Raw genomic sequence first — 24,220 nt, 5'->3', positions numbered from 1 at the left:
ATATGCTTAATAAAACATAAGTGTAACATTTAAAATCTGTTGCTGTGTCATTTTTATTTTTAAAGGCTTTCTGAATTAAAAAAAAGTAGCTAGAGCAACAAATTTAAGTTTTTCATTGTTTAAAATGTTTAATTTCTTTGAAAATATTTATAAGAAATAAGAATATGGTTTAACAATTATAATCGTAAAAATTTAAAAACATACCAATTTTTTTCAAACTTAGTTGCAGTTAATATTCCACTGTTGTGCATTTATTAAAAGTATTTTGAACATTGTTTCAAGTTAATTAGAACTAATAATTGTTAAAATTGTTTTTAGAATTCTTTTAACAACTTTATTTGCTGCTGGAAGTTGATTTAAAAGTTCAAGGTATGGAATAAACTATGAGCAACCGTGAGTAAAATACATTGTTTTATTTAATTAACTAATCGAAAATATTTCTCATATTGCAAGAATTAGATAAAGCTGTTTAGGTCCTTTTTATAGCTATTGCAATCTCAGGACACTTAGTGATATTTTTTTTAAATATTTTGGATTAATTTATTGGAGGCAATAAATTATTTGATCCTGATTCCATAAAAATTAGATAAACAAATTTGCTCAATAATTTTTTACTAAATTTCATTCTAAGGAATAAATAATCTGTAAATTCTTTCTTTCTTTAGAAATTGGATTTTTCGCTATTTAGCGAAATAAAAATTGCTTGCATAAATGTGAGTGGCTATGCATTAGTATGAAATTTATTCAAATTAAATTTTGAATGTGACTAAAAATTTATATCACAGTTTTCCTAACATGCATTCTAAAAACAAAAATATTCGTTTAATTTTAAGAGAATTTTATTTAAAATGAAAAAACAAAATAGTGCGTGGAGTCCCTCCACGTGGAACAAGTTTAACTTCGCAACCTGCGACGTTAATTGTATAAGAATCACCAGTCGTAAAAGGATCACTAGTTCTATTCAACAACACTTTTTCCTGCTCCTCTCGCTTCCGTGCTCTGTAATCACGGTAATATTGCGCATTTTTCCCTCGTGGACCTCTCGAACCACTGGAAGTGCTTGTGGTTGCCTCATCGTCTCGCCCTGGAAAATGTATTTGTATTAATAATGTATGTGAATGCGTCATAATGTAATTTCAAAAGAGAAAGCCTAACAATCTATTGACATTCACAAGAGACGTACCTTGACGCAACCTTAAATCCGTCGCATTGTCCGTGGGATTGTTTTCACTCATTTTTTACAATTGTTATCCGCTAAATTTGAAAATAAAAAATACTACCTTATTAAATTATATGTGCATCAAAACAGACTAAAAAATTATTTATGGAAAAACAATACTTTTATGACTTTTATAAAGTCCCGCAGTGGACACGGTTCCCAGCAGATCACCGAAGTCAAGCATCACTGGCTGCGGTCAGTGTGCGGGTGGGTGACCACTTGGATCAGTCTGCGTAGGGACCGAGGGTGTGCGGTATTGGTCCTCGTTAAACTGTGCTACCGTAAAGTGCTCGACTTCACGTGCAGGTCGTTGGGCTACCGAAGCGGGGGTGCCATCCCCTCCCTCAGAGGATCAAAATTGTGATGGCATGTCTTCGGATCATCCTCCGGGATGTTTCCCAGACCGTCGTCAATAGCCCATTGTGCAGCTCTAGTGCGACGTAAATTAACAACAACAATGGTTTTTATTATTTTTATGCTAGTGAGAACCAAAACAATATGAAAATGAATGAGGGAAAACTGTATCCTACCACGTGATTGCCCGGCCAATAAAAATGCAGCGTTAAACGTTTAACGCAACCTTGTTGGAAGTCGCATAAGAAGTATAACTTCAACAAACAAACAAATATGTTAAAATATTTTTTAATCATCCATATCTAAACTTTAAGGAAACTCAGACTGAATTTTGGTTTCAATTGTTAAACTATTGTGAAATTATATCACTGAATAGTTAAAACTATGACATAAAATTAAATTTATAAAAAAATAAAAGGAAACTTGTATATTATAAAAATAGGCAGTAATGGAAAGTAGTGAAAAATATAGTATTATTATGGATTTGTATAAGTACTTGCTAACTACACTTTTTCTGTTCGTTAAATTTAAAATTCTCTTATTTTTGATTTAATGCGATGTGTGCATAGTAATTTGTAATTTCATTATGTTTCCGGATTATAAATTCTTATTAGGAAAAATTGAAATTAGGAAATAAAATAACTTTCACATAGTTAGAAAAAAATAGGATCAAAACTCCCCAAATTAACCGCGTACCAAAATATTTTGTGCAATGGAAACACCAAAAAGTTCGGTGATTTTTAATGATTATGGGGCTTTGATAATGAGTTTGGTAAAATTAAAATAAAATATGATTTTTATAATACATGATAAAATTTTGCAAAATTTCAAATTTCGTGATTTATCACTATGCCTTAAAGCATGGCATAACAAGCATTTAATCGGTTAAATTTACTTTTCAATTGTTGCATGTTTTACTAAATGTGCGGTAATAAAAATTTATCAATCATAAATAGTTATTATAAATCATAATTTTGTAAACCAGAATTTACGGTGAACCTGCTAACCATATAATCGAAAAAATTAACAAATGAATGGTTTAAATATCATATACTTGGGTTTTTATCACCTCAATTATGGTTATTATATCATTGCTATTGAGTTCTCCGTAATTTTAAAAGAATTTTCCCATGTAAATCTATAATATAAAACATTAAAAAATAGAAAATAGTTTGCTTGACTATTAATAAGAAAAACATGTTCCATATAATCCTATATGTATATAAAATGAATCTTTTTAACCTTAATGTTATGTATTTAAACACATATTATTAAAGAAATTAAAAATAATATCCCAACAGAAATACATTCTGGTCTGGAAAAATGCTTGTTTGCTGAAAGCTTGTTTGATGCTTTCATCTAACTCTTGGTTTTCAAACTGATTGATAAAAAGAGAAGTTTCTGAATCACAGTTATTTCGTTCATTATCGAAACTATTTTTTTTAACAAATATTAAAAATTCCTGCATAAATAAAGTATTCTGAAGCTTTCAGTGAATTACCAGTTAAACCTTAGTGCGTGGGTTTTAAATTTTTTGAGTGTTTTTATCATCTTAAATTTTTACAAACAAATTGAAAGAGATTTCTTTTTCCTCTTTTTATTTAAATATTTACTTTTAGTATAAATCGTGGCTGATGAAACTATGTAATCTGTCATTTTGAAGTATTTTTTACCCAACAAGTAAAGTTTCGGTAATAGTTTACAATCGCTGGCCCCTCTCATTTTTGGCGATTTGCAAAGAAACGATTGTACTTGTAAATAAACCAGGAACCAATCACATAAAAGAAAAGTTGCTGTTACCCCAAAGGTGACGTCGTTGAATGCAAAGTGAATCATGGTAACCAGAAATGAATTTATCAGAAATGAAAGAAAATTATCGCCAAATCAAGCCTCAATTCGACACTAGAACTAAAAATTTTAATATTTAATCTGAAAAAGTTAAGAAAAATTAAATTGAATTGTCATTTTTGCTTACAAGTGTTTAAATGATTTTTTTCTTTTAATAATATATTCAAGTAATTTACTACAATAGTACTCTTAATATTTACTAAAATATCTTTTTAAACTCATTATTGAAAAGAATCCGTAGTTACTTTTTATAAACTATTGTTAAAACTCTGTAGAATTAATTTTGCACCTGAATTTTCCATTTGGATGTTGAGTTTTTTGTTTAGGAATTGAACATGCATATTTAAACCAGTGAGTAATTTAATTAAAATAATAATGAAATAGTCTAAAATATTATTTTAAACAATGAGTGTTTTAGAGGTCGTAGTGTATTTTTGTTCTTACTATAGTGAATAAATTATAAGGTAGAATGAAGTTCATAGAATATAAGAAGCTATAAAAAATTTTAGAAATAAAATATCTAATGCTTTAAAAGAGCTTGTAATCTATATGTTTTAGTTTTAAAAGAATAAAATTTTTTTAATTAAAAATGTGAATTTAATATTTGTATATTCAATGTTTCGATATTGTATTATTATTATGTGAACAATGGGTATTGTGGCTTCTTTTGTGGTATTGGTATTGTAGAAATTTTAATCTTCTTTAAGAATATTTGGGTCATTTCTATATTTTGCTTTCGTATACTATCGGCGAAAAAAAATGAATTCACATATATGCTTGAAGTACATAAGTGAAAAAACATTATTGAGACATAACTATACTAATTATTTTTTGTTTGTATCAAAAACTAAAATTTATCAAAAACAATAAATTTTTATTTCGTTCATTACAACATTTTCTTGTGAAATATGTGAACAATATTTAATGTGACTTATTCTTTATTATGAGGCTCATTCTTTAATTAATGACTAAAAACATTTTAAAAATATTTTATTGGAGGGAAATTAGTTCAACCATTACCGGATGTTTACGCTTTATAAAAAATGAGAACACACATTTATGTCATTAATAAACAATTTTTTTTCACTTTCTTTTTCAGCAAAAAAGAAATACAGTTGTAGCTAAAATCAAAATCATTTTTGAATTTTTGTTACACGCGCCGTTACTATTTTATTATGAAAATAAACTTTTTCTCCAAATGTTTAAATAAGTCACGTGTATTTGACAGTTTAAGAAAACATCTGGGAATACGATAAGTGTTTAAGTTTTAGTAATGATGTTATTAAACTTTCTGTGAAATTTGATTTAGTAACTTCAAATTAGCTGTCAGTCGGCTTAAAATTTGACTATATATATATATATATATATATATATATATATATATATATATATATATATATATATATATATATATATATATATATATATATATATATATATATATATATATATATATATATATATATATATATATATATATATATATATATATATATATATATATATATATATATATATATATATATATATATATATATATATATATATATATATATATATATATATATATATATATATATATAAATAAATAAGCAGAAGGACTTAGAGTGTAAGCAAATAGTAAAATTACTTTTTTGGATACTCATTCTATTAAATATTAAGTGCTGGCAGGTTTTTTACGCCCTCTGCATTGATTTCCATTATCAACAAGCATGCTTTAAATGTTTGTACCGAAGATGTGTTTTAACTTACACAGCTTAGTTCAAGAATTTAAAATAATTCCTTAAATGATTCAAAACTCTCAGTAATTAAGAATATTTAATGAGTATGTAGACACTAGCGTATGATAGTAAGATTGATTTCCCAAAACTCCAATAAGTTTAACCATGCGCTAGTCTTTCAACCAATAATTAATTGAGTTTCTGATTAATTGTTGACATAATTAATTGCCTAGATATCGGAGAAATGTTGATTCTTTAAATTGAAATCTTTGCTGTTACAAAGATTAATAATGATTATCGATGTATTTACTGTTCGCAGGTCACACGCTTTAACATTATTTTAACCTTTTGTTTTCCTTTAAAGAAAGAATTTCATCTCATGTACTGTGTTTTATATTTAGGAACTTTTATTTAAATTATTCCTATTTTAACGAGGAATTTAATTTTAGACATCCCTTGTGTGCGAAATTTAAATCAATGAATTAAATCAATCTAAGGTAGTATATTTCTTTTGTCCCACCACTTTAATAGCATCATCTTGTTAATATACCTTGCAATACAGTGACCCCTTCTTAGAATCCTTCGAATCATCATCAGGAATGTACCAGGCCGCCATCGGTAGCCCATTCTGCAGCTCTAGTGCGACATAAATAAAGTAGTACTACTACTGATGGGCCATCAAATCTCTGCTGTTGTCATATAGTACCGATAGTATCTGTTTGACAGATACACAGTTTCTCTTTGTGAACTCTAAGCTTGTATACCAGTTATTTACATATGCCAATTATCTACATATACTTTTTTTAGTAGGTTTTGACAGTGTTCAAGAAAAATGTAAGCTCCGGTTTTATATCAAGTATAAATTTTTTTTCACAGTCAGTATTTTTTTCAATGTATAAGCAACAACTAAAAATATAACCCAATGGACTTTCAAATATTCAAAAAAACGTAATTGCAAAAATGCTCCTTTCTTGAGGACTATATTATTTCTAGCACAAGAATGCATTTCACAACAACTCATCAAACCTAGCATCTTGTATTGGAACATAACATTTTTGTATCTGTGTATGATATTTTTCATAAGATTTCCAGATTTAGAAAGTTGCACCAGAGGCCACATTTCCATTATCTTCAAAATCATGAAGTTTTTAAAGTAAATATCTTTCTGCTAACATCACTTTGCTAAAGAAAGGAGTGAATATATTTTCTCTTCTCGAGAATTAGATTTGAAGGCTTGGCTTTTTGATAATTCTCTGCAATACTAACAGTTCGATAAAAGATCAGATTTCTGGATAATTTGTTAGACACTACAGGGAAAAATTATTGCCCGAAGCTGTCTGCACTGCGACTAAATATGAAAAAATGTTGAGTAAAAATTTATTTGTTAATTGCCCCCTAAGCGCTAATTTTTCCCCTAAAATGCAACAATGTGCTTTAAATCTATAATACCTGCTTTCAACTTCTCACATTATTCATTAAATTGGAAGACTGCACCACCCCGTTAAAATTTCAGGTTATTTTGTTTTGGTTCAAAATCTCAGGGTGAAGAAAACTTTTGATTACCAAATACGGTAAGAATTTGGTTATCAACTTGGTTATTTGGTTGAGTTCAACTTAACATAACTATTTTTTTATTTAATTTATGGTCCATGAAGTTTGAATGTAATTTATTTAATAAAATTCAACCATTACGATTAGGTTATTTCAGATTTATTTTATAACGAATATAATTTATGTTTGTTAATAAACATAAATTTCAAATAGCATTATTCTTTCAAAAGCTTAAACCCTAAAATTTATCATGTAAAAATATTTTGTCACAATACTAAATTTTACATAAACCTACTTGGAGAGGCTAGGAAAATTTTTCGTCATTTAAAAGATTAATATTGTAGTTATTCATTAACAAATTTTGTAGTAATTGAATGTTGTAGTTATTGACATATATTTTGAGAGATTCTTCGAGGAAATTACTTTGCGTTTATAATATCAAAAATTTTTTAATAGTTTGCAAATTTCAATTTTTGAGAAAGTGGTCATACGTCTACGATATTGCCATTTCTAAGTACCCATTATCAAAATAGTACCACTGGAAAAATTTCCTAATTTTGCCCTCATTTAAACCAGTTCGTTATTATTAACCGTGGTTTCAAATGGAGACTTTTGATTTAATGTGCTGCATACAAACTCATATGCTCTACAATTATGGATGCAAATTCATTATCAAAAATTTGATTAAAGTAAAACACTTTTATCTTGACGATTTTAGGCACGCTAAATTTTTTACTAGAATTTTTACAAAAATCATATGGAGCTTTAATATTTCCTTGTTTAATCCATTCTAAACTTTAAATATGGTTTTTTCTTTTTTTTTTGATACAGTGTAACAGTAAAGCTCGTCCTTGAGCTCAGTTGTATTCGAAATATTTTATTCTGTAAATATAAGGTAGAAGAGCCGTTTCTGAGTGATCACTCTTGCTTTCATAAGAAGATTAAAAAAAGACAAGACACATTTCATTATTTCCTGATATGTACAATTTTGATACTATTGCTGTCTGAATGACACGACTAGAAGCAAAGCTTAGTGATTTATTGTATCACCATTATTATAATCTTATACGCATCGAAAAAAATCTAAAAATTTGTTAAAAAAATTTAAAAAAATATTTAAAAACAAAAAAAGTATTAAAATTAAATAATAAAAAATAATAAAAAAACAATGTAATTAAAAAATTTAAAAAAAGTAAAAATGCGAAAAAAGTAATTGAAAAATTTAAAATAAAACTTGAAAAATATTAAAAAAAAAGTATTTAAAAATATTAAAAATAACTAAAAACTAAACAAAAACGAAAGTATTTCAAAATATAAAAAAATAAAAAAGTATTTAAAAACGTACTTGAAAAAAAGAGAAATAAAATAAAAACTAAAAACTAGAAATAAAGCATTAAAAAAATAAGAGTGAAATGGTAAAAAAAGCGAAAAATTTTTTTTTGAAAATTGTTAATAAAAACCGAAAATACTGATAAAAGTATTAAATATATGAAGAAAAAATATATTAAAGCATGTAAATTTTCTTTTACAATACAATTATATAAAATAAAAAAATATATAAAGTATTTATAAAATATTTAAAGAATTAAAAAAGAAAAAAATATTTAAGTATTAAAAACATATATGCATAAAATTTAAATTTTTTTTTTAAAAAATAAAAAATTAAAATAAAAAAATAAAAAAAGTGACAAATATTTAAAGTATTTAAGAAAGCAAAAAAAAATATTTAACATATATAAAAAAAACTAAAAACATTTAAGAAATGAAAAGTTTTTTAAGAAAAAACATTAAATATATTTAAAAAAACTAAAAAAAGTATTTAAGGTTTTTAAAAAAAATGAATAAAAATATTTAAGGCATACAAAAATATTTAGAGCACTTAAAAAATAACGGAAAAGTTTTTAAGAATTTTGAAAAAAATATGTATTTAAAAAAATAAAAGAATAAAATAAATATTTAAATAAATATTTAAAACTATATATTTAAATATTTATAATAATAAATATTTAAAACTAAAAAAAATACTTAAATTATTTAAAAAATAAAAAATATATTTTAAATATTAAAAAAATAGAATAGTTAAAAAATATAATATAAATTTGAAAATTTTTAAAATTGTAAATTAACAATTTGGAAGAATACACTTGTAGTACTTCATAAAAAAATATTCTTGACTTTTAAAAAATAATGAAAATATTTAAAATATTTAAAAATTATCTTAAAAAAAAACTAATTTTTGAAAACAGTAAAAAATGCCAAAAATAATTAAATATTTAAGAAAAAAAAGTTATAAAAAGTATTTAAACATTTAAAATTATATAAAATTACTTTATAGCTCTTGATAAATTTAATTATTTAAAAATTATATTTACGGCATTAAAAAAATTAAAATTGTATTTAAAATATTAAATCTATGAAAAAAATATTTTTCAGAATTTAAAAAAATAAAATAAAAATATTTTAATTATTTCGTATAAATATGAAAATAGAAAATTTTTTAAGGAAAATTTGATATCCCCCTAACCAAATATATTTCTAAATATATTAAGAACTAAGTCTTAATAACTGAGCAAAATATTACTCTATTTATATTGATGAGTGTAAATAAAATTTTCGTCACCAAAAAATTTTCAAAAATCGAATTCGGTTAAAGTTGCGAAATTTGTATCGAAGAAACATTCTCGAAGACGTCCCTAAAGAATTCGTTATTTAGTTTCATTTTTTCAATTTCATTATTTTTACTTTAACAGTTTGTTTGCTTAATAATTTGTTATTGAAATGTGCTATTGTTGCTTAAAAGTAATTTATTTCATAACCTTGACTTAAAATAGTTTTTTTTCAACGCAAAAAGTTGAACAAAATCTAGTAATATTTAATATTTTATGAATACATGTCGGCAGTTACGTTTACAATGATTCTGTTGATTTAATTAAAAAAGATGTTTATATTGTATTATGATATTTTCCATTAAATTTGAAATAAAAATATGACATTTTTATATACAACTAGGAGGCTTCGCCCCCTGCTCGCTGGTGCTCGCCAACCCCCGGAACTGCCTTCGCAGTTCATTTCGGTCGAAATTCGGAGAAATAAACTCGCTTTACTCGCTCATTGGATACGTTCTTAACGTCTAGCTTTTGTATACTTTTTTGAACACTGAAGTTCCGAAAACTTTTCACTGTAGAAAATTCTAAACCTGTACATTTCAATATTAATTTGAAATTGCAAACAGTTCACATATTTTTCTTAATCACACTATTTTAAATTTCAGTTGTTGAGAAAAGTAACTGTTGTAAGTTTTGTTTTAAAGTCTTTCCCACAAAAGGGCTAAATCCATGTGTTGTAAAACAATATGAAATAGTAGTCTGCCACTGAACGCCGGATGTAAAGCATCGGCTTCGCTAAAGATAATTTTGTATTTTTAATTCTCTGAATGGCGCCACCCTAATATGGAATTTGTAAAATAAATGTATATATTTTTGATTGCTGATGAAGCCCATCATTTTGCGTTTTCATCAGTGTTCAGAAGCAGAACAACTATAAGTTTTCTATTTTATCACGAAAATATAAAATGTATAAAAAACAAAGAGTAAGAAAATGAGTATAGTCATAGAAAAAGTTGAAATTATAATATAGTATTTATCAGTTAAAATAAAACTTTTTGTTTAAGTCATTGTTAACAATTAGACATATGATGCTCACTACGTGCTCTTGCGCGCCGAATCCAATCAATTAAAAATGAAAACTGTTGCCAGCGCGAGAAAAGAAATATCATCGGTTTTATTGATACATACGTACGTATTAGCGTTTTATATAATATAGATTTCTTAACTTATATTATTTTACTAAACAAAAGGTTTTAAAAATAAAATTAGAATCATTGAACTACCTTAATTGTTCCACAAAATTTCAGATTACCTGTATCTATTTAATTCTTATTAACAGATAATGCAATGGTAATCTAAGACTCTATTCTGTTATCGCGTTAATGATTTCCGCTCCTGCATCTATTAAGATTAAAATTGCACGAAGCAATAGAATTAATCTCCTGATATGCTAAATAGGAGGAACGATTTAATCTTGCAAATTCCGAAATGTGTAGTTTAGCTCAGTGAATGAGAATGCTAATCGGTATGTATTACTTAATTTATCAATTTTTTGTTGTTGAATAATTTGAACTTAAAATATTTACACTCAATACAGAAAATCCACTAAAATAATATGCAGACGATCTTGATAATAGTGGTAGATTAAGGTACCAAAAGTCCCTTTGGAAACAAATTTTTGAAATTTTTAATTTATAAATTCCTATTTGGATTAATGTGTGTATTATACACTAAAACATGATAAGATCACACGAAAATTTTAAATTATTTTTAAATTTAGGGAAAAACTGGCCAAAAAATTCCAAACATCTACCTATTTTAAAAATAACCTAACTCTATTAATGTTTTTTTTATTTTCCCATCATTCATGCTTTAAATCATTCAAATAAACTCAGAATAAACTCAGAAATAAACTCGAAACGTATTTAGAAAAAAAGGGCTGAAAATTGCAATTAATGATTTTTTATTTTAGCTGTGAAATATTAAATAATTGCTTAATTAACTATTTAATCTGATCCTTAGACATATGTATAAAAACATTCATACAGAACTTCATGTAATTTGAACTGAAATATTTTGAAACATTGTATTTTGAATGAAGAAAATATTCGAAAAATTAGTTTTGTGAAAAAGGACAAAGAGGACACAAACTCATTATTGAGGCGTTAGTGGTTCTTCAGAGTGAAGTTATAAAAGAAAGAAAAAATAAAGGCCCAAGTATCAACGAAGATAAAATAATATGATCGTAATCAATAAAGAGGCTGATAACGTACCTCTAGTGGTAAATGGTAACATCTTCACGAAAGTTACAGAGTCTTGGAACAATTATCAATAAAATAAATGCTGAAATTGATCACCGCATGGTGTTAGTATACAGTTTCCATTTTGATTTAACACGAGAGGACAAACAAGGAGAGTATACGCCGCACTAATACGAGAGTACCGATTGAGATCACGCCAGCAAAGTATCTGGAAAGGAGAAGTCCAGAACTTCAAATACATAACTAACGCGGTGAACTGCTCGTAGAGGTATGCTATATCGGAAAAACAACTTGCAGGGTGAGCAATATACTCAGATAAAGCAGAGTAACATATGTACTAAGATCCAATTTCAAGCGCATAAGAAGTAAAGTGACAGTCAGGAGGTGCATCACATGTGAACCGGTTGTTGGGCTAGTCTACATGTATGGTTGCAAACCACCATTTTATTCTTTCCTTTTTTTCTCAAAAGCAGCATGCTAGCATGGTCATGTCAGCAGATTTAATTAACATGGATGATCTAAACGTATTCTCAAAGAAATATAATTAATAGTACAGTACTGTTCATCAATATTGTAAAAATGCATAACAAATCAAAAACAAAATATAAGCGAAAACTATTCTTCTCCTTCTCTATCCCTGTAGTAATTGGGAGGACCGGAGGGCTTCAACCCGTTTCAAGAACCTCTTCCTCTGAATGTTGTTCTTTCCTTCATACACTGGGACCGCATTAAACCTTAAGGGACTGGCTTATATCGTGTCTATGGAAGCTAGCTCTCTTCTCCTATGTGTATTCATTGTTGTCAGAGTGGGCTTGGACGAAAGGCTCGCTGTTGTTGTTGTGGCTTATCCTCCAATGCCTGACGAAGTCAGACAAGGTCCATCAGACCGTTGACCCTAAGGAAATCGAGTACCAGATGGGGGATGGATAAGTATATGCCCTCTCTGGAAAGTACCAAACAGTCCAGGATATGTTCGGCAGAAGCCTGCTCAGTTTGACATTTGGAGCAGACCTCGAAGAGAAAGGCTCGTTTACATAAGAGTCTTAAGGGCTAGTTTTATATACAATAATGTGGGCCATAAAGGCAAAATTGCGTGATCAGGTATATGTGATCACGGCTCTAAAGGGGTTATGAAACCACTACGATCATGGCTTATTAGCAATAAAGCTAAAATTTTAGGCGGAACTTATCCTGAATTGAAATTACAGATTCAATCTTAGCAATCTGTAGAACACTAAGCCTTTTACCATATGGATTCGCCATTTTCAGCAAACAATAAAGCAATGCTCACTCATACTCTTATCCAAACCCGAGAGAAGAATAGGATTTTATGTCGCATGTGCGTCGTATAATTAATGATACATACATTGATTATTTGAAAAAAAATCTAGTTCAGGGATTTGTTGTGAACAATCTGAATTAAACTGTTACAATACGTCATTGATATTGGGTCTTCGCGCGGCCTCCAGTGAGAGGGTTCATTATGTGAATATGCCTGATAATTTATAAGGATAAATTTTCTGTCTCGAGTCTTATTTAAAACTACTTACATATTCTTACTCAACAAAATGTCTTATGCACCCTCTTAAACTTATCAGGAATCGATGTGCTCTCATCAAACAAATCTTCAGAATCATAACATTAAAACGAAAAATAATTCTTTCGTTTGCTGTGAGTGTAATAGTATAGAAACAAATTGAAAGATATTTTAAATGAGGAATCCGAGTTAACGTTCGTAAGAAAGTGCAATATTTTACTTCGAAAAGCAAACTCTAAGTTCTGAATCGAATTTAGCGAAGCTTGTTATCATATTGAATTTGGTTTAAAACTTTGACAGCGGAATAATCTACTCTTTTCTCGTAAATAATAGGAGAAATTAATAGAAAAGTGAGATTAGGTTCTAATCTCTAGGGAAAACATTTGACTTCATTGAATAATCGAAACTAATCTATGCAAGAATAATTAATTATCAAGTTAATTTCAAATTCTTATTTGTTTAGGTAATCAAATTTGCTTTAACTCTTGCGGCTGAATTTTCAAGAAAACTTGTTTAATTTGCATCTTTAAGTTGACTGCAAAAGATGATCGATTCTTACATTAAAAATTATATCAGCTTAAAAATATTTTCTTGTTGCTATAAAATGTCCTAGATTTTGCTATAAATATTTCCCTGTATGTTTTATTTTATGAAATTAATAAAAAATGTGAGTCTTTTATGACATTTTGAATGGGTTGTTTAAAGTTTATCAGGAAACCTAGCCCTAAGCTCTTTTTCAGATTGCTTCTTAATTCTCTCTTGCTTTAGTCGCTCTATAGAAAATTATGTATTTTAGCCTATCTATGCATGCTTGTTGATACTCATTTTAAAATGTACAATATATTTGTTGTTTCAAACCTCTGAATTATAAACATTGAATTCCATTTATTTATAGTGCGGTTTTAAAATTATAAATTTCAGTATTTAGATACATAACATATTCCTTATTCTTACATAAACTCGCAGCACATTTATTCTAACATTAATTGTTCAAATGAAATAAAAACCCTAAAGAAATGTAAGAAAATGAAGGAAAAAAAAACGTATTTATGGTTGATTTTCGTTGATCAAAAACATCTCTCTCCAGCTGTAATCATGAAGCATTATTGAAACTAGACTATCTCTTTTCTAAATCATTTTTGAATCTGCTTAACATAATTAAAACAAAAATTTGCTTGCATGCTTAAGAATTTCATAAAATTCAAGCAACATTAAAACTGCAGTATAGATGCAAATTACATATTATGTAAGAAACGTATATTTGTTTATGCGAAATGCTCTAAATTATCATTGAATTGAAGTTAATTGATAAGCATAATTAAAGCAAATAAATAGCTCAGTAAGTTTGCTTAAAGTGAGCTGAGATGTAAGATATTGCTTCCTTTTCTAAGCTTATGACTGCTCAATCGCATGATATTTCAAGCTGGTAATTTTTTTAAAAAGTGAAGTTCTAAAAATTAAGTATGTTTATGCGAACTGATCACTTTAACTTTTCATTTCTGTTCAATTTATAACTCTGTTTCAGTTTTTCTTCGCCCACGTTACTATAATTTATGCAGTAGCTTAAATGTTTTGCCTTCTCGATAATGAGAAGGGAGAAAAATCAACTGTTGTGATCCTTAATTGATGTTCCAATTTCTGTTATGCCTAGCAATTCTATTTAGTTTTTCAGTTTGAAGAAATGCTCTTCGGTGTCTTGCTTAAACTGTTTTTCTGTATTTAAATTAAAGTTAGTTCAGTCCATAGCCGTCCTCTCTTCCAGTCGGAAAATGCCCTGGTGGTTCAGAGGGTGCTGGCTGTTTCCCTGTTGTCGTCCCTGTTTTGACCAGTCGTTAGCAGGCCATAGTTGTCACCGTCCTTTGGCTTCGGTCTTGCAGTTTTTTTGCTTCCTATGCCTATTGATACTTTTTGTGGTGTTTAGTTATTTTGCATGATATTTCGTGAGTCAGACGAGCCTGAATTATTTAGTGCTGTCTGCTGTCGGTCTGTTGTCGCAGAGGTGAGCTTTCAATGCACAACGTCAACGCGGTGGATCCCAGCAGCAAGGAAAAAGGTTCAACCGGTTCTTTTACTCTGCTTTGAGTATTTATGAGGAAGGGGGAAATCACTTTATACGTTTTAGAACCGGTTTTTGTATATGTTACTGCGAATAATCGAAAATGGTAGTTGCTGACTTCCACCGGTGAATGTTGACATTCACATAGTCGCTTTGGTAAATGTCCGAAATATATACTAGGTCTAGTTAAGTCCCCCTGCCCGTTATACCCTACACTGCTGTTTTTTTAAAGATTCAGTGACACTGTTCGGTATACATTTACCCGGTACTCCGAACACTGATGTTAATATCAAATCGCATATAACAAATATTTCGGACATTCACCAAAGCGACTATGTGACTGTTGGCATTCACCAGTGAAAGTCGACATTCTCTTGATTTAGGTCATTCAAGGTAACGTACACATTCAGAACAAAAAAGTGACTTTTATGAGAAAAGTATTTGCTCATATTATTTTAAATTAAAATAAAAATATTACATATATTTTTTAATTTATATATATTAATTATACATATATTATTGTATATTTCTAAATCAAAATTAAAATAAAATATTTTATTTAATTGAAACATTATTTTTTAATTCTAAACACCCCATGTTTAAAATATCAAGAAAAAAAAAAGAAAAAAAAAAGAAAATTATATGAAATAATTAGCCAATCTTTATTTATTTATTATTTTTTTACATTTATGCTTTAACAAGGATTTATAAAATATGCAAGGGCTATTTAAAAAAAAATCATTCTCTGTTTAATAGTATTTTTCTAGTAATGAATTAAATAGTATGTTATTTTCATCCTCACGAAAGCAATACAAGCACTCAAAATTTAATTTTTCAATTATAAAATATGTCAGTCTGTTCATTTTGAGTATATTTAAATTATAATTTTAGAAATCAGCTTATTAAAATTTATTGTTATTCGTGAAATAAAAATATTAAATGTTATTAAGATGCACAGTTTTGCTTATTTATGTATAGTTTACAGTTTTGTTAATTTATATTTAGTTTATATATTTGTATACAGTTACGGTTTATATTTTAAAAAAGTATAATTTGTAAATAAATATACATATTTACTTAGCTTACCTTTTTTAGAAATGAGCTTTGAAAGTCTCTGTTTATTTAATCAATCACGAACTGCTTTATTCAAAACAAGAAATTATTATAATAGTAACAAAGAAAACTATAAACATGAAATGCTTCTTACTTAAAAAGTTTAAAATGATTTTGATGACCATTTATATTGTCACGTTAAAGTGTTTAGATTCAGTGAAGATTACAAGATGAGAATTTGATAATTTATTAACATCAGGAATTTACAAATACCGGCAACCAGTCAGCGCCCAGAAGAACTCTTCTTTATAATCACGGGATCGCTTTTATAGTATCACAGAATGTTCTAGAAGCTTTCTAGGAAGAACGAAAGAGGAAATGACGAAGACTGAACATTCCAGAAGCTTCTGGAATGCTCATAAACAAAATAGAAAAATTAGCGACCGCTTCCCGGATCGAACCGAGGACCTTCGACTTTATAGAAGCGAACTCTACCCCTGAGCTACTGAGACTCGACATTACTCCCATCTTAAAAGTACAGCGTCTCGCTGTTATAGGTTCCTGCGTGATCTTGTTATTGGTCCGGAATAGGCCGTGGTCGCCTTGGAGACATCAGTTCTTGCATTTTGATTCTGAACTCTGGCGACCCGCATGTTTTGGTCTGTACTCGGGGTGCCTGGAGACAAGTCCTCTTGTGCCTCAGGTGCATAGTAGGGTTTCATCCTGAGTACATGAACGATGTCCTTTGGTTTACGTCTCCTGGATGTAGGGTCAAAATCTTGAACCTCATATGTGACCTCCGAAATGCGACGCAAAACTTGATACGGACCGAAATACTTTTTGAGAAGTTTTTCGGAGCGACCTACCTTGCGCACAGGAATAAAAATCCACACCAAGTCACCAGGCTGATAGAACACTGCGCGATGCTTGGAATCATAGCGACGTCGGTCTTTCTCTTGCGCTTCCAAAGTGCGGATCCGAGCTAACTGGCGAGATTCCTCTGCACGGATCTTCAACCTCGCAATGAAGTCTGTTTCCGAATCCTCGATGGGGTACTGGAACATGGTATCCAATGTTGTTTCAGCCTCTCGTCCAAACGTCAAGAAGAAGGGCGTATGCTTAGTGGTATCTTGCTTAGCTGTGTTATAAGCAAACGTGACGAACGGCAAAATCAGATCCCAGGTCTTGTGTTCAACGTCTACGTACATGGATAGCATGTCTGCCAAAGTTTTGTTGAAGCGCTCTGTGAGTCCATTCGTCTGAGGGTGGTATGCGGTCGTCATCCTATGAACTACGCTGCACTGATGGTTGATCTCGGCAATGAGTCTCGACTGAAAAACTTGACCACGATCCGTGATGATGGTTCTCGGAGCTCCGTGTTTTAGAAGAATCTCTTCAACAAAGAATTTTGCTACTTCTGGAGCTTCTGCATTGGGAATAGCTTTTGTCACAGCGTATCGTGTAAGATAGTCGGTGCATACGATTACCCATTTATTTCCATCCTGTGATTTTGGAAAACGTCCTAGCAAGTCCATACCAATACGCTGAAATGGGACTTCGGCTGGAGGTATGGGGATCAGATTGCCGGGCGGCTTCAGTGGAACAGCTTTTCGACGCTGGCACTCTTTGCAATGTGTTACGTAGTGGCGCACGCTTCGGAAAATCCCCGGCCAGAAGAATCTCTTTCGGAGACGATCATATGTTCTTGTCAGTCCCAGGTGTCCAGCAGTAGGTTCATCATGAAAATGGCGGAGAATTTCTAACCGCATTTTCTTAGGAATGACTGGTAGCCACTGTTTTCCAGATGGGTCAAAATTCTTCTTGCAAAGGATGTCATTCACCATGGAGAACCCTGCGCTTGACAAGTCGGCTGAATTTTTGCAGACTCTGATGTGCTTGGCAAGCTGCGGGTCGTTACGTTGCTCCGAAGCCAAGTCAGTCACCGCAGCAAGGGACTCAACTCCTGAAATGGTTTCGTCAGGGACAGGATTTCGTGATAGGCAATCTGCATCAGCATGCTTCCTTCCACTTTTATAAATAATAGAGACGTCGTATTCTTGAAGCCTCAAAGCCCATCTTGCTAGTCGACCAGATGGATCTCGTAAATTGGCTAACCAACATAGAGAGGGGTGATCCGTAATAATTTTGAAGAACTTCCCAAAGAGGTATGGGCGGAATTTCCCTATTGCCCATATAGCTGCCAGACATTCACGTTCAGTGGTCGAATAATTTCTCTCGGCTTTAGATAGGGTCCTCGAAGCATATGCGATGACTCTTTCTTCTTCGTCTTGTTGCTGGACCAACACGGCTCCTATACCGTATCCACTGGCGTCGGTATGCAGTTCGGTGGGTGCGTTTTCATCGAATAATGCCAAAACAGGTCGTGAAGTCAGCGCCGATTTGAGGTCATTAAATGAATCTATGTGGGCCTGATCCCAGCAGAATCTTGAGTCTCCCTTTAAAAGCTCTTGAAGGGGTTTAGCGCGGAAACAAAATTTTGGGATGAATCGTCTGTAGTAAGAACACAGACCCAGAAAACTTCTGACATCATGCACAGTCTTCGGTGTAGGGAATTTTTGTACAGCTGTGACTTTATCTGGATCAGGTTTTACTCCTCGTCCGGATACAAGATGCCCAAGTATTTTGATTTCGTTAGCGCCAAATTGGCACTTTTTGGGATTTAAAGTAAGTCCGGCTTCTTGAATGCAGGATAGCACGCAGCGTAACCGCCGAAGGTGTTCGGGAAATGTGTGCGAAAATACAACTATATCGTCTAAATAACAAAGGCACATTTTCCATTTTAGGTGACGTAATAAGTTATCCATAGTTCTCTCGAACGTTGCAGGAGCATTACATAATCCGAAAGGCATTACCTGGAATTCATATAGCCCTTCACTAGTGACGAACGCTGTTTTTTCTCGATCAGCCTCGTCCACTTCTATTTGCCAATAACCAGAGTGCAGATCCATCGATGTAAAGTATTGGCCCCTTTAAGACAGTCTAGAGTATCGTCTATTCTGGGCAAAGGATAAACGTCTTTTTTGGTGACCTTGTTGAGGCGACGATAATCAACGCAAAATCGCCAGCTTCCATCTTTCTTACAAACTAGCACAACCGGAGACGACCACAGACTCTCTGATGGTCGAATGATGTCCCGCTTCAGCATTTTGTCAACTTCGTCATTGATTATGCGTCGCTCTGTAGGAGATACTCGATATGGTCTTTGGCTGATTGCTGGGTGGCTTCCGGTGTCTATTTTGTGTTTCACTTTTATTTTGTATTCTTGGCGCGATAGTCCGTAGTAGAATGCGTCTTGAAAGCTTCTCAGCAGGTTTTGCAATTGCATTCGCTGCTCCGTGCTCAGGGTTGCGGCCATCATTTGAGAGTAGTCGACTAGGTCAGTGCGCTTTGAGTCTTCAATATCAGCGTATGAAGGTACTTCCGTCAACGTGTTCAAGTAGTCGGAGTTGGCAGGCTCAGCGTAACCAATGCACATACCTTTCGGGATGTGACGTGCTTGTGCATGTCCATTAGCCACCCATATTGAAGTTTCGCCATTGATAAAGGAGGATATAGTGGAGGGGATAGCAGTTCCTTGATTAATGCACAGAATTTTATTTCCTTCGACTATTAAATCAATGTCTTCTTGTTTTTCTGGGGCTTTTACTGTAATGCGTTTGAAGGAACGGCCAGGGATTACAAAGTCAGACACAGCATGAAGGTTAAAGGTGCAAGGCTTCGTTGGTTGATCTTGTAAAAGTTCGTCAAAGGTAAGTTCAGCTCGGCCACAATCAATTACGGCTTGTGATGCTTTCAAAAAGTCAAAACCGAGAATAACGCTATGGCTGCACTTCGGCATCACGGTAAATTGGTAGGGCTGTGTTCGATCATCTATGGTCAGTCGCAATACACAAGTACCCAGTGGTCTCACAAAATGGCCGTCGGCGACCTTAAGGATAGTGTCCTTTGAGGCTTGGAACATGACTTTTCGTCGTTTTTGTCTGTATGATTCGGAGATAACGGAAAAGGATGCTCCAGAGTCCACAAGTGCTCTTACGGGTTCGTCGTCGATGAGAATGTCGATGTGGTTTCCCTGCAATTTAGCGGCCAATGGAGGATTTCGAAAAATTGCAGCCTCACCTCCCACTGAGGGCGCAAGGCTTAGTTTTCCTCTCGGGTTGGCGACTGGCTGGAACGGCGGTGCAGCATCGGCGATGGAGATCTCATACGACGTATCGGTGACCGTCCCCGGGCAGGACTAGGGGATCTTCGCCTGGGAGGTGCGTCGTAAGTAGTATCGTCTTCATAGTCAGCTGACGGATATCTTCTCGGGTTGTTGGATCGGTAGTCGTTAAATATGGTTCGGCGTTCCCGACAATAGCGAACGACATGTCCCGGTCGTTCGCAATGAAAGCACACTGGACGGTTATCCGTGGTACGCCACAGGTCGGTCTTTCGTTGGGGTTCACTCCAAGGAACATTATTTTGTGGCTTTGTGGCGTATGTGGTCAAACGTCTAGGAGGTCTTGCAATCGGGCGTCCTGTCATGATAAAGGGAGGTCGGTTGGTTGTAAGAGCTGCTATGGATCGGTCCATCTCGTTTCGAATAGAAGCCTCAGTAGTTTGCAGTTCACGGGGATGGACTTCGAAGGGCTGCGCGTTTACATGTCGAATTTCGTCTCTGACAATCTGACGAATTAGCACAGCCAAGTCAGGTGCTTCGTCCACTGTGGCCATAGGGACAACATTAGGTAATCGGGCAAACTTGTACCGTCCCACTCTCTTTTGTCTCATTTCTTCTATGTACAGGCACCATTTTGTAAAATCGGCTGTTGTTAGGATTTCTCTCGTAAGAAGGGCTTGGAACACATCTTCTGCGACGCCCTTCATGAGGTGGGAAACCTTATCTCCTTCGGACATGGTCGGGTCAACCTGAATGCAAAGTCCGAGAACGTCTTGAATGTAAGACTGGATGCTTTCGCCGGATTTTTGTGCGCGAGACTTGAGGTGGTCTTTCGCTCGTCTAAGGTAGGATTGTGTGTCTCCAAAGGTCACTTTCAAACCATTTTCGAATAAAGTCCAAGACGTCAGTGAGTCCTCATTGTTTTCGTACCATTGTCTTGCGGTGCCGTCCAGGAAGAAGTAGGCATTAGCTAATTGCATAGTGTCATCCCAATGATTGTACGATGACACTCTCTGGTATTCCTTCAGCCATTTTGTCGGATCTTGTCCTGGAGTACCCTGGAAGATCGTTGGTTTCCTGGCTTCAGCAGCAACTGTTGGCGCCATCCAAAAGGCAGGTTTCATATCCTGTTGGTCCCCAGTGGTCATGTCTGTCTCTGGCACATTGGCCATGGCTGTCTTTGGCACAGTCGTTTCAGGAACGGCTTCTTTAGGTTTTTCGTATAGTCCAAATTCGGGCAGAAGTCCTTGAACTCGACGGCTTCTTCTAAGCCGGTCAGTGTTTTGCTCCGTGATATTGATTGAGAGATTAACTCTTACCCGGCGCCTCCACCAAATTTGTCACGTTAAAGTGTTTAGATTCAGTGAAGATTACAAGATGAGAATTTGATAATTTATTAACATCAGGAATTTACAAATACCGGCAACCAGTCTGCGCCCAGAAGAACTCTTCTTTATAATCACGGGATCGCTTTTATAGTATCACAGAATGTTCTAGAAGCTTTCTAGGAAGAACGAAAGAGGAAATGACGAAGACTGAACATTCCAGAAGCTTCTGGAATGCTCATAAACGAAATAGAAAAATTAGCGACCGCTTCCCGGATCGAACCGAGGACCTTCGACTTTATAGAAGCGAACTCTACCCCTGAGCTACTGAGACTCGACAATATATTTTGATCAGTTTTTTGATGCAAGGAACTTTCAGAAAAGTTTCAAAAAGCGAAAATTATCTATTAAAATTTTTAAATGTAACGTAATTTCACCAAACTAGTTTTTATGCTCTTTTTTTACTGAATGCAGCTGTCAATACACTTCAATCTCTGAAAGCTAAAGTAATCACGCATACTTCATGAAATTATTGACGCAACGGAGAGGTACAAAACTTAGAACAAACGTTGTTAGAAGTTGTTATAATAAAATTAATGATACAGAATTAGAAATAATTCACATTCGTCCAAATTGATATTGCATTAAAACGATCGAAACTTTCTAAACGATATTCAAAGAAAAGTGTATGAAGATTCAGCAATTACAATTTCGAATTGTCATTGAAAATAACACCCCGCTTAGATATTGCTAAAGCGATGAAATTGCAAATGCATAATTTTAGCAAGTCTCATTTACGTTATTTGATCATAAGTTTCCTTTAAATACTAGTATGGTTGCGACAATTATGGATATATTACTCTTAAATGGAGTCGTAAAATTACCCTGGGGTATAAATAGATAATTTAAATCATCTGTACTCTGGCAATTAGATCACGAATCTTATTGCTTTGAATATGTCCCTCAAGCAATTAGAAAATGTAAAATTATTATCGCCTTCACTCGGAATTATAATTTTAAATATTAAATACATTATTCAAATAATATGTAAGATCTTGCGAGCTATTTAAATTTGATGCCACCTGAAAAATTCTTGAACTATGCATTTCCATAAAGCTTTTGTTTTACTGAAAATATTTCGAATTGTTACAAATAAATTATGAAACTAATTAACTTTCCTTAAAAGTTATATTTTTTATTAACTAGCAGGAATGGTCAGTATTCATAATTCAGAAGAAACGTACGCTCAACATTTATTTCATTAGCAGTAGTCTTTTTTATACATAAATATACGTTTGTTTGGTTTATGCAAGGTGTTCCGTATTCACCACCCGAATTGTATCTCATTAGAATCCTTCTAAAACATGAAGGTAAGAAATTAGAGTGCTTGGAGTTTGAAAATTAATATTTAAAGAAAACAAAGGAATGATTAAAGAAGAAAGTGGAATAAAAAACTACAAAACTAGTTTGATTGTCCGAAGAAACGAAGAAAAGTTAAAGGTAATTGTTAGAGATAACGTTAAGTTATATATATATATATATATATATATATATATATATATATATATATATATATATATATATATATATATATATATATATATATATACACAAGTTAACATGAAAAACATGAATAAAATAAAAAACTAAATGGTAGAGAAACAAGAATGGTAAAAGCAAATAGTCGTTGTCAAGACACATCTATTGCTATAAATGCGATATTTCTGAATAAAGAATAATTATCCTAAGATAAAAATTATTCTTTATATGTGTCGATATCGCAAAAAACCTTATGTTGTAAAAAATCATGAAATAAAAGAAAAATGTAAAAGGAAATCAAACTTACCGGCGTGAATTAAAACGTGGTTTAGGTTTAAAAGTACAATAATAAAACAGTTAACAAAAATCGCGAAGATGTAAAATATTGCTTATAGCTTGAATCGAATATAATAAAATTAAAAAAATATTTGCATATATATATATATATATATATATATATATATATATATATATATATATATATATATATATATATATATATATATATGCATGCAAATAAGAAATCAAATTTATGAAAATAAGGACATCGTAACTCAGTATTTTGTTTTCCCACCACGCTGATTATAGGGCAGGGCATAGCATTATACAGGTTCAGAATGTAATTTTGGAAAATTACATTTTATACGGCTCTAACTTAAACACATTTTTGTAAAATTAAATTTTAAATCAACACTATCAAAAAATAAATTATGTTCTGAAAATCAAAATTATTTGGAGATATAGTACTAATTCGTTTAGAAGAACAGCGAAATCTCGCCATACTATTTTTAATGCCAATGATGCTTAAATAATTGTAGTTATCGGTACTATGACTGAAATAAAAAATAAATTATGTACTAAATAGCAAAATTAATGCAGAAATGGTGCTAATTTAGATGAGAGAAAAGTACAAAATTGCTGTACTATTATCGAAGCAAATAAAGATTAATTAAGTTTTGTGAAAGGT

At 31.7% G+C, this 24,220-nt stretch overlaps 1 protein-coding gene and 1 long non-coding RNA gene across 2 annotated transcripts in view; one reads left to right on the top strand and one right to left on the bottom strand.

Moving 5' to 3' along the window:
• The window catches only part of LOC147808200 (uncharacterized), a 197,489-nt gene that overhangs the window by 72,668 nt on the left and 100,601 nt on the right, over positions 1–24,220 (top strand). The window contains exon 2 of the long non-coding RNA XR_015434926.1: positions 319–393. This is a non-coding gene — a long non-coding RNA (uncharacterized LOC147808200). The remainder of the gene's footprint in view (positions 1–318; positions 394–24,220) is intronic.
• LOC147808201 (uncharacterized) lies at positions 20,368–22,047 on the bottom strand. The gene has a single exon (XM_087166163.1). It carries the CDS (start codon positions 21,559–21,561, stop codon positions 20,368–20,370), a length of 1,194 nt encoding a protein of 397 aa, XP_087022289.1. The 5' UTR covers positions 21,562–22,047.

The sequence above is a fragment of the Parasteatoda tepidariorum genome, chromosome 6, assembly GCF_982258835.1.
Source record: "Parasteatoda tepidariorum strain Cologne lab strain chromosome 6, Ptep-v5.0, whole genome shotgun sequence".
NCBI lineage: Eukaryota > Metazoa > Arthropoda > Arachnida > Araneae > Theridiidae > Parasteatoda > Parasteatoda tepidariorum.
Note: the sequence above shows the minus strand (reverse complement) of the source record. Positions and strands in the feature narration are given on the sequence as shown.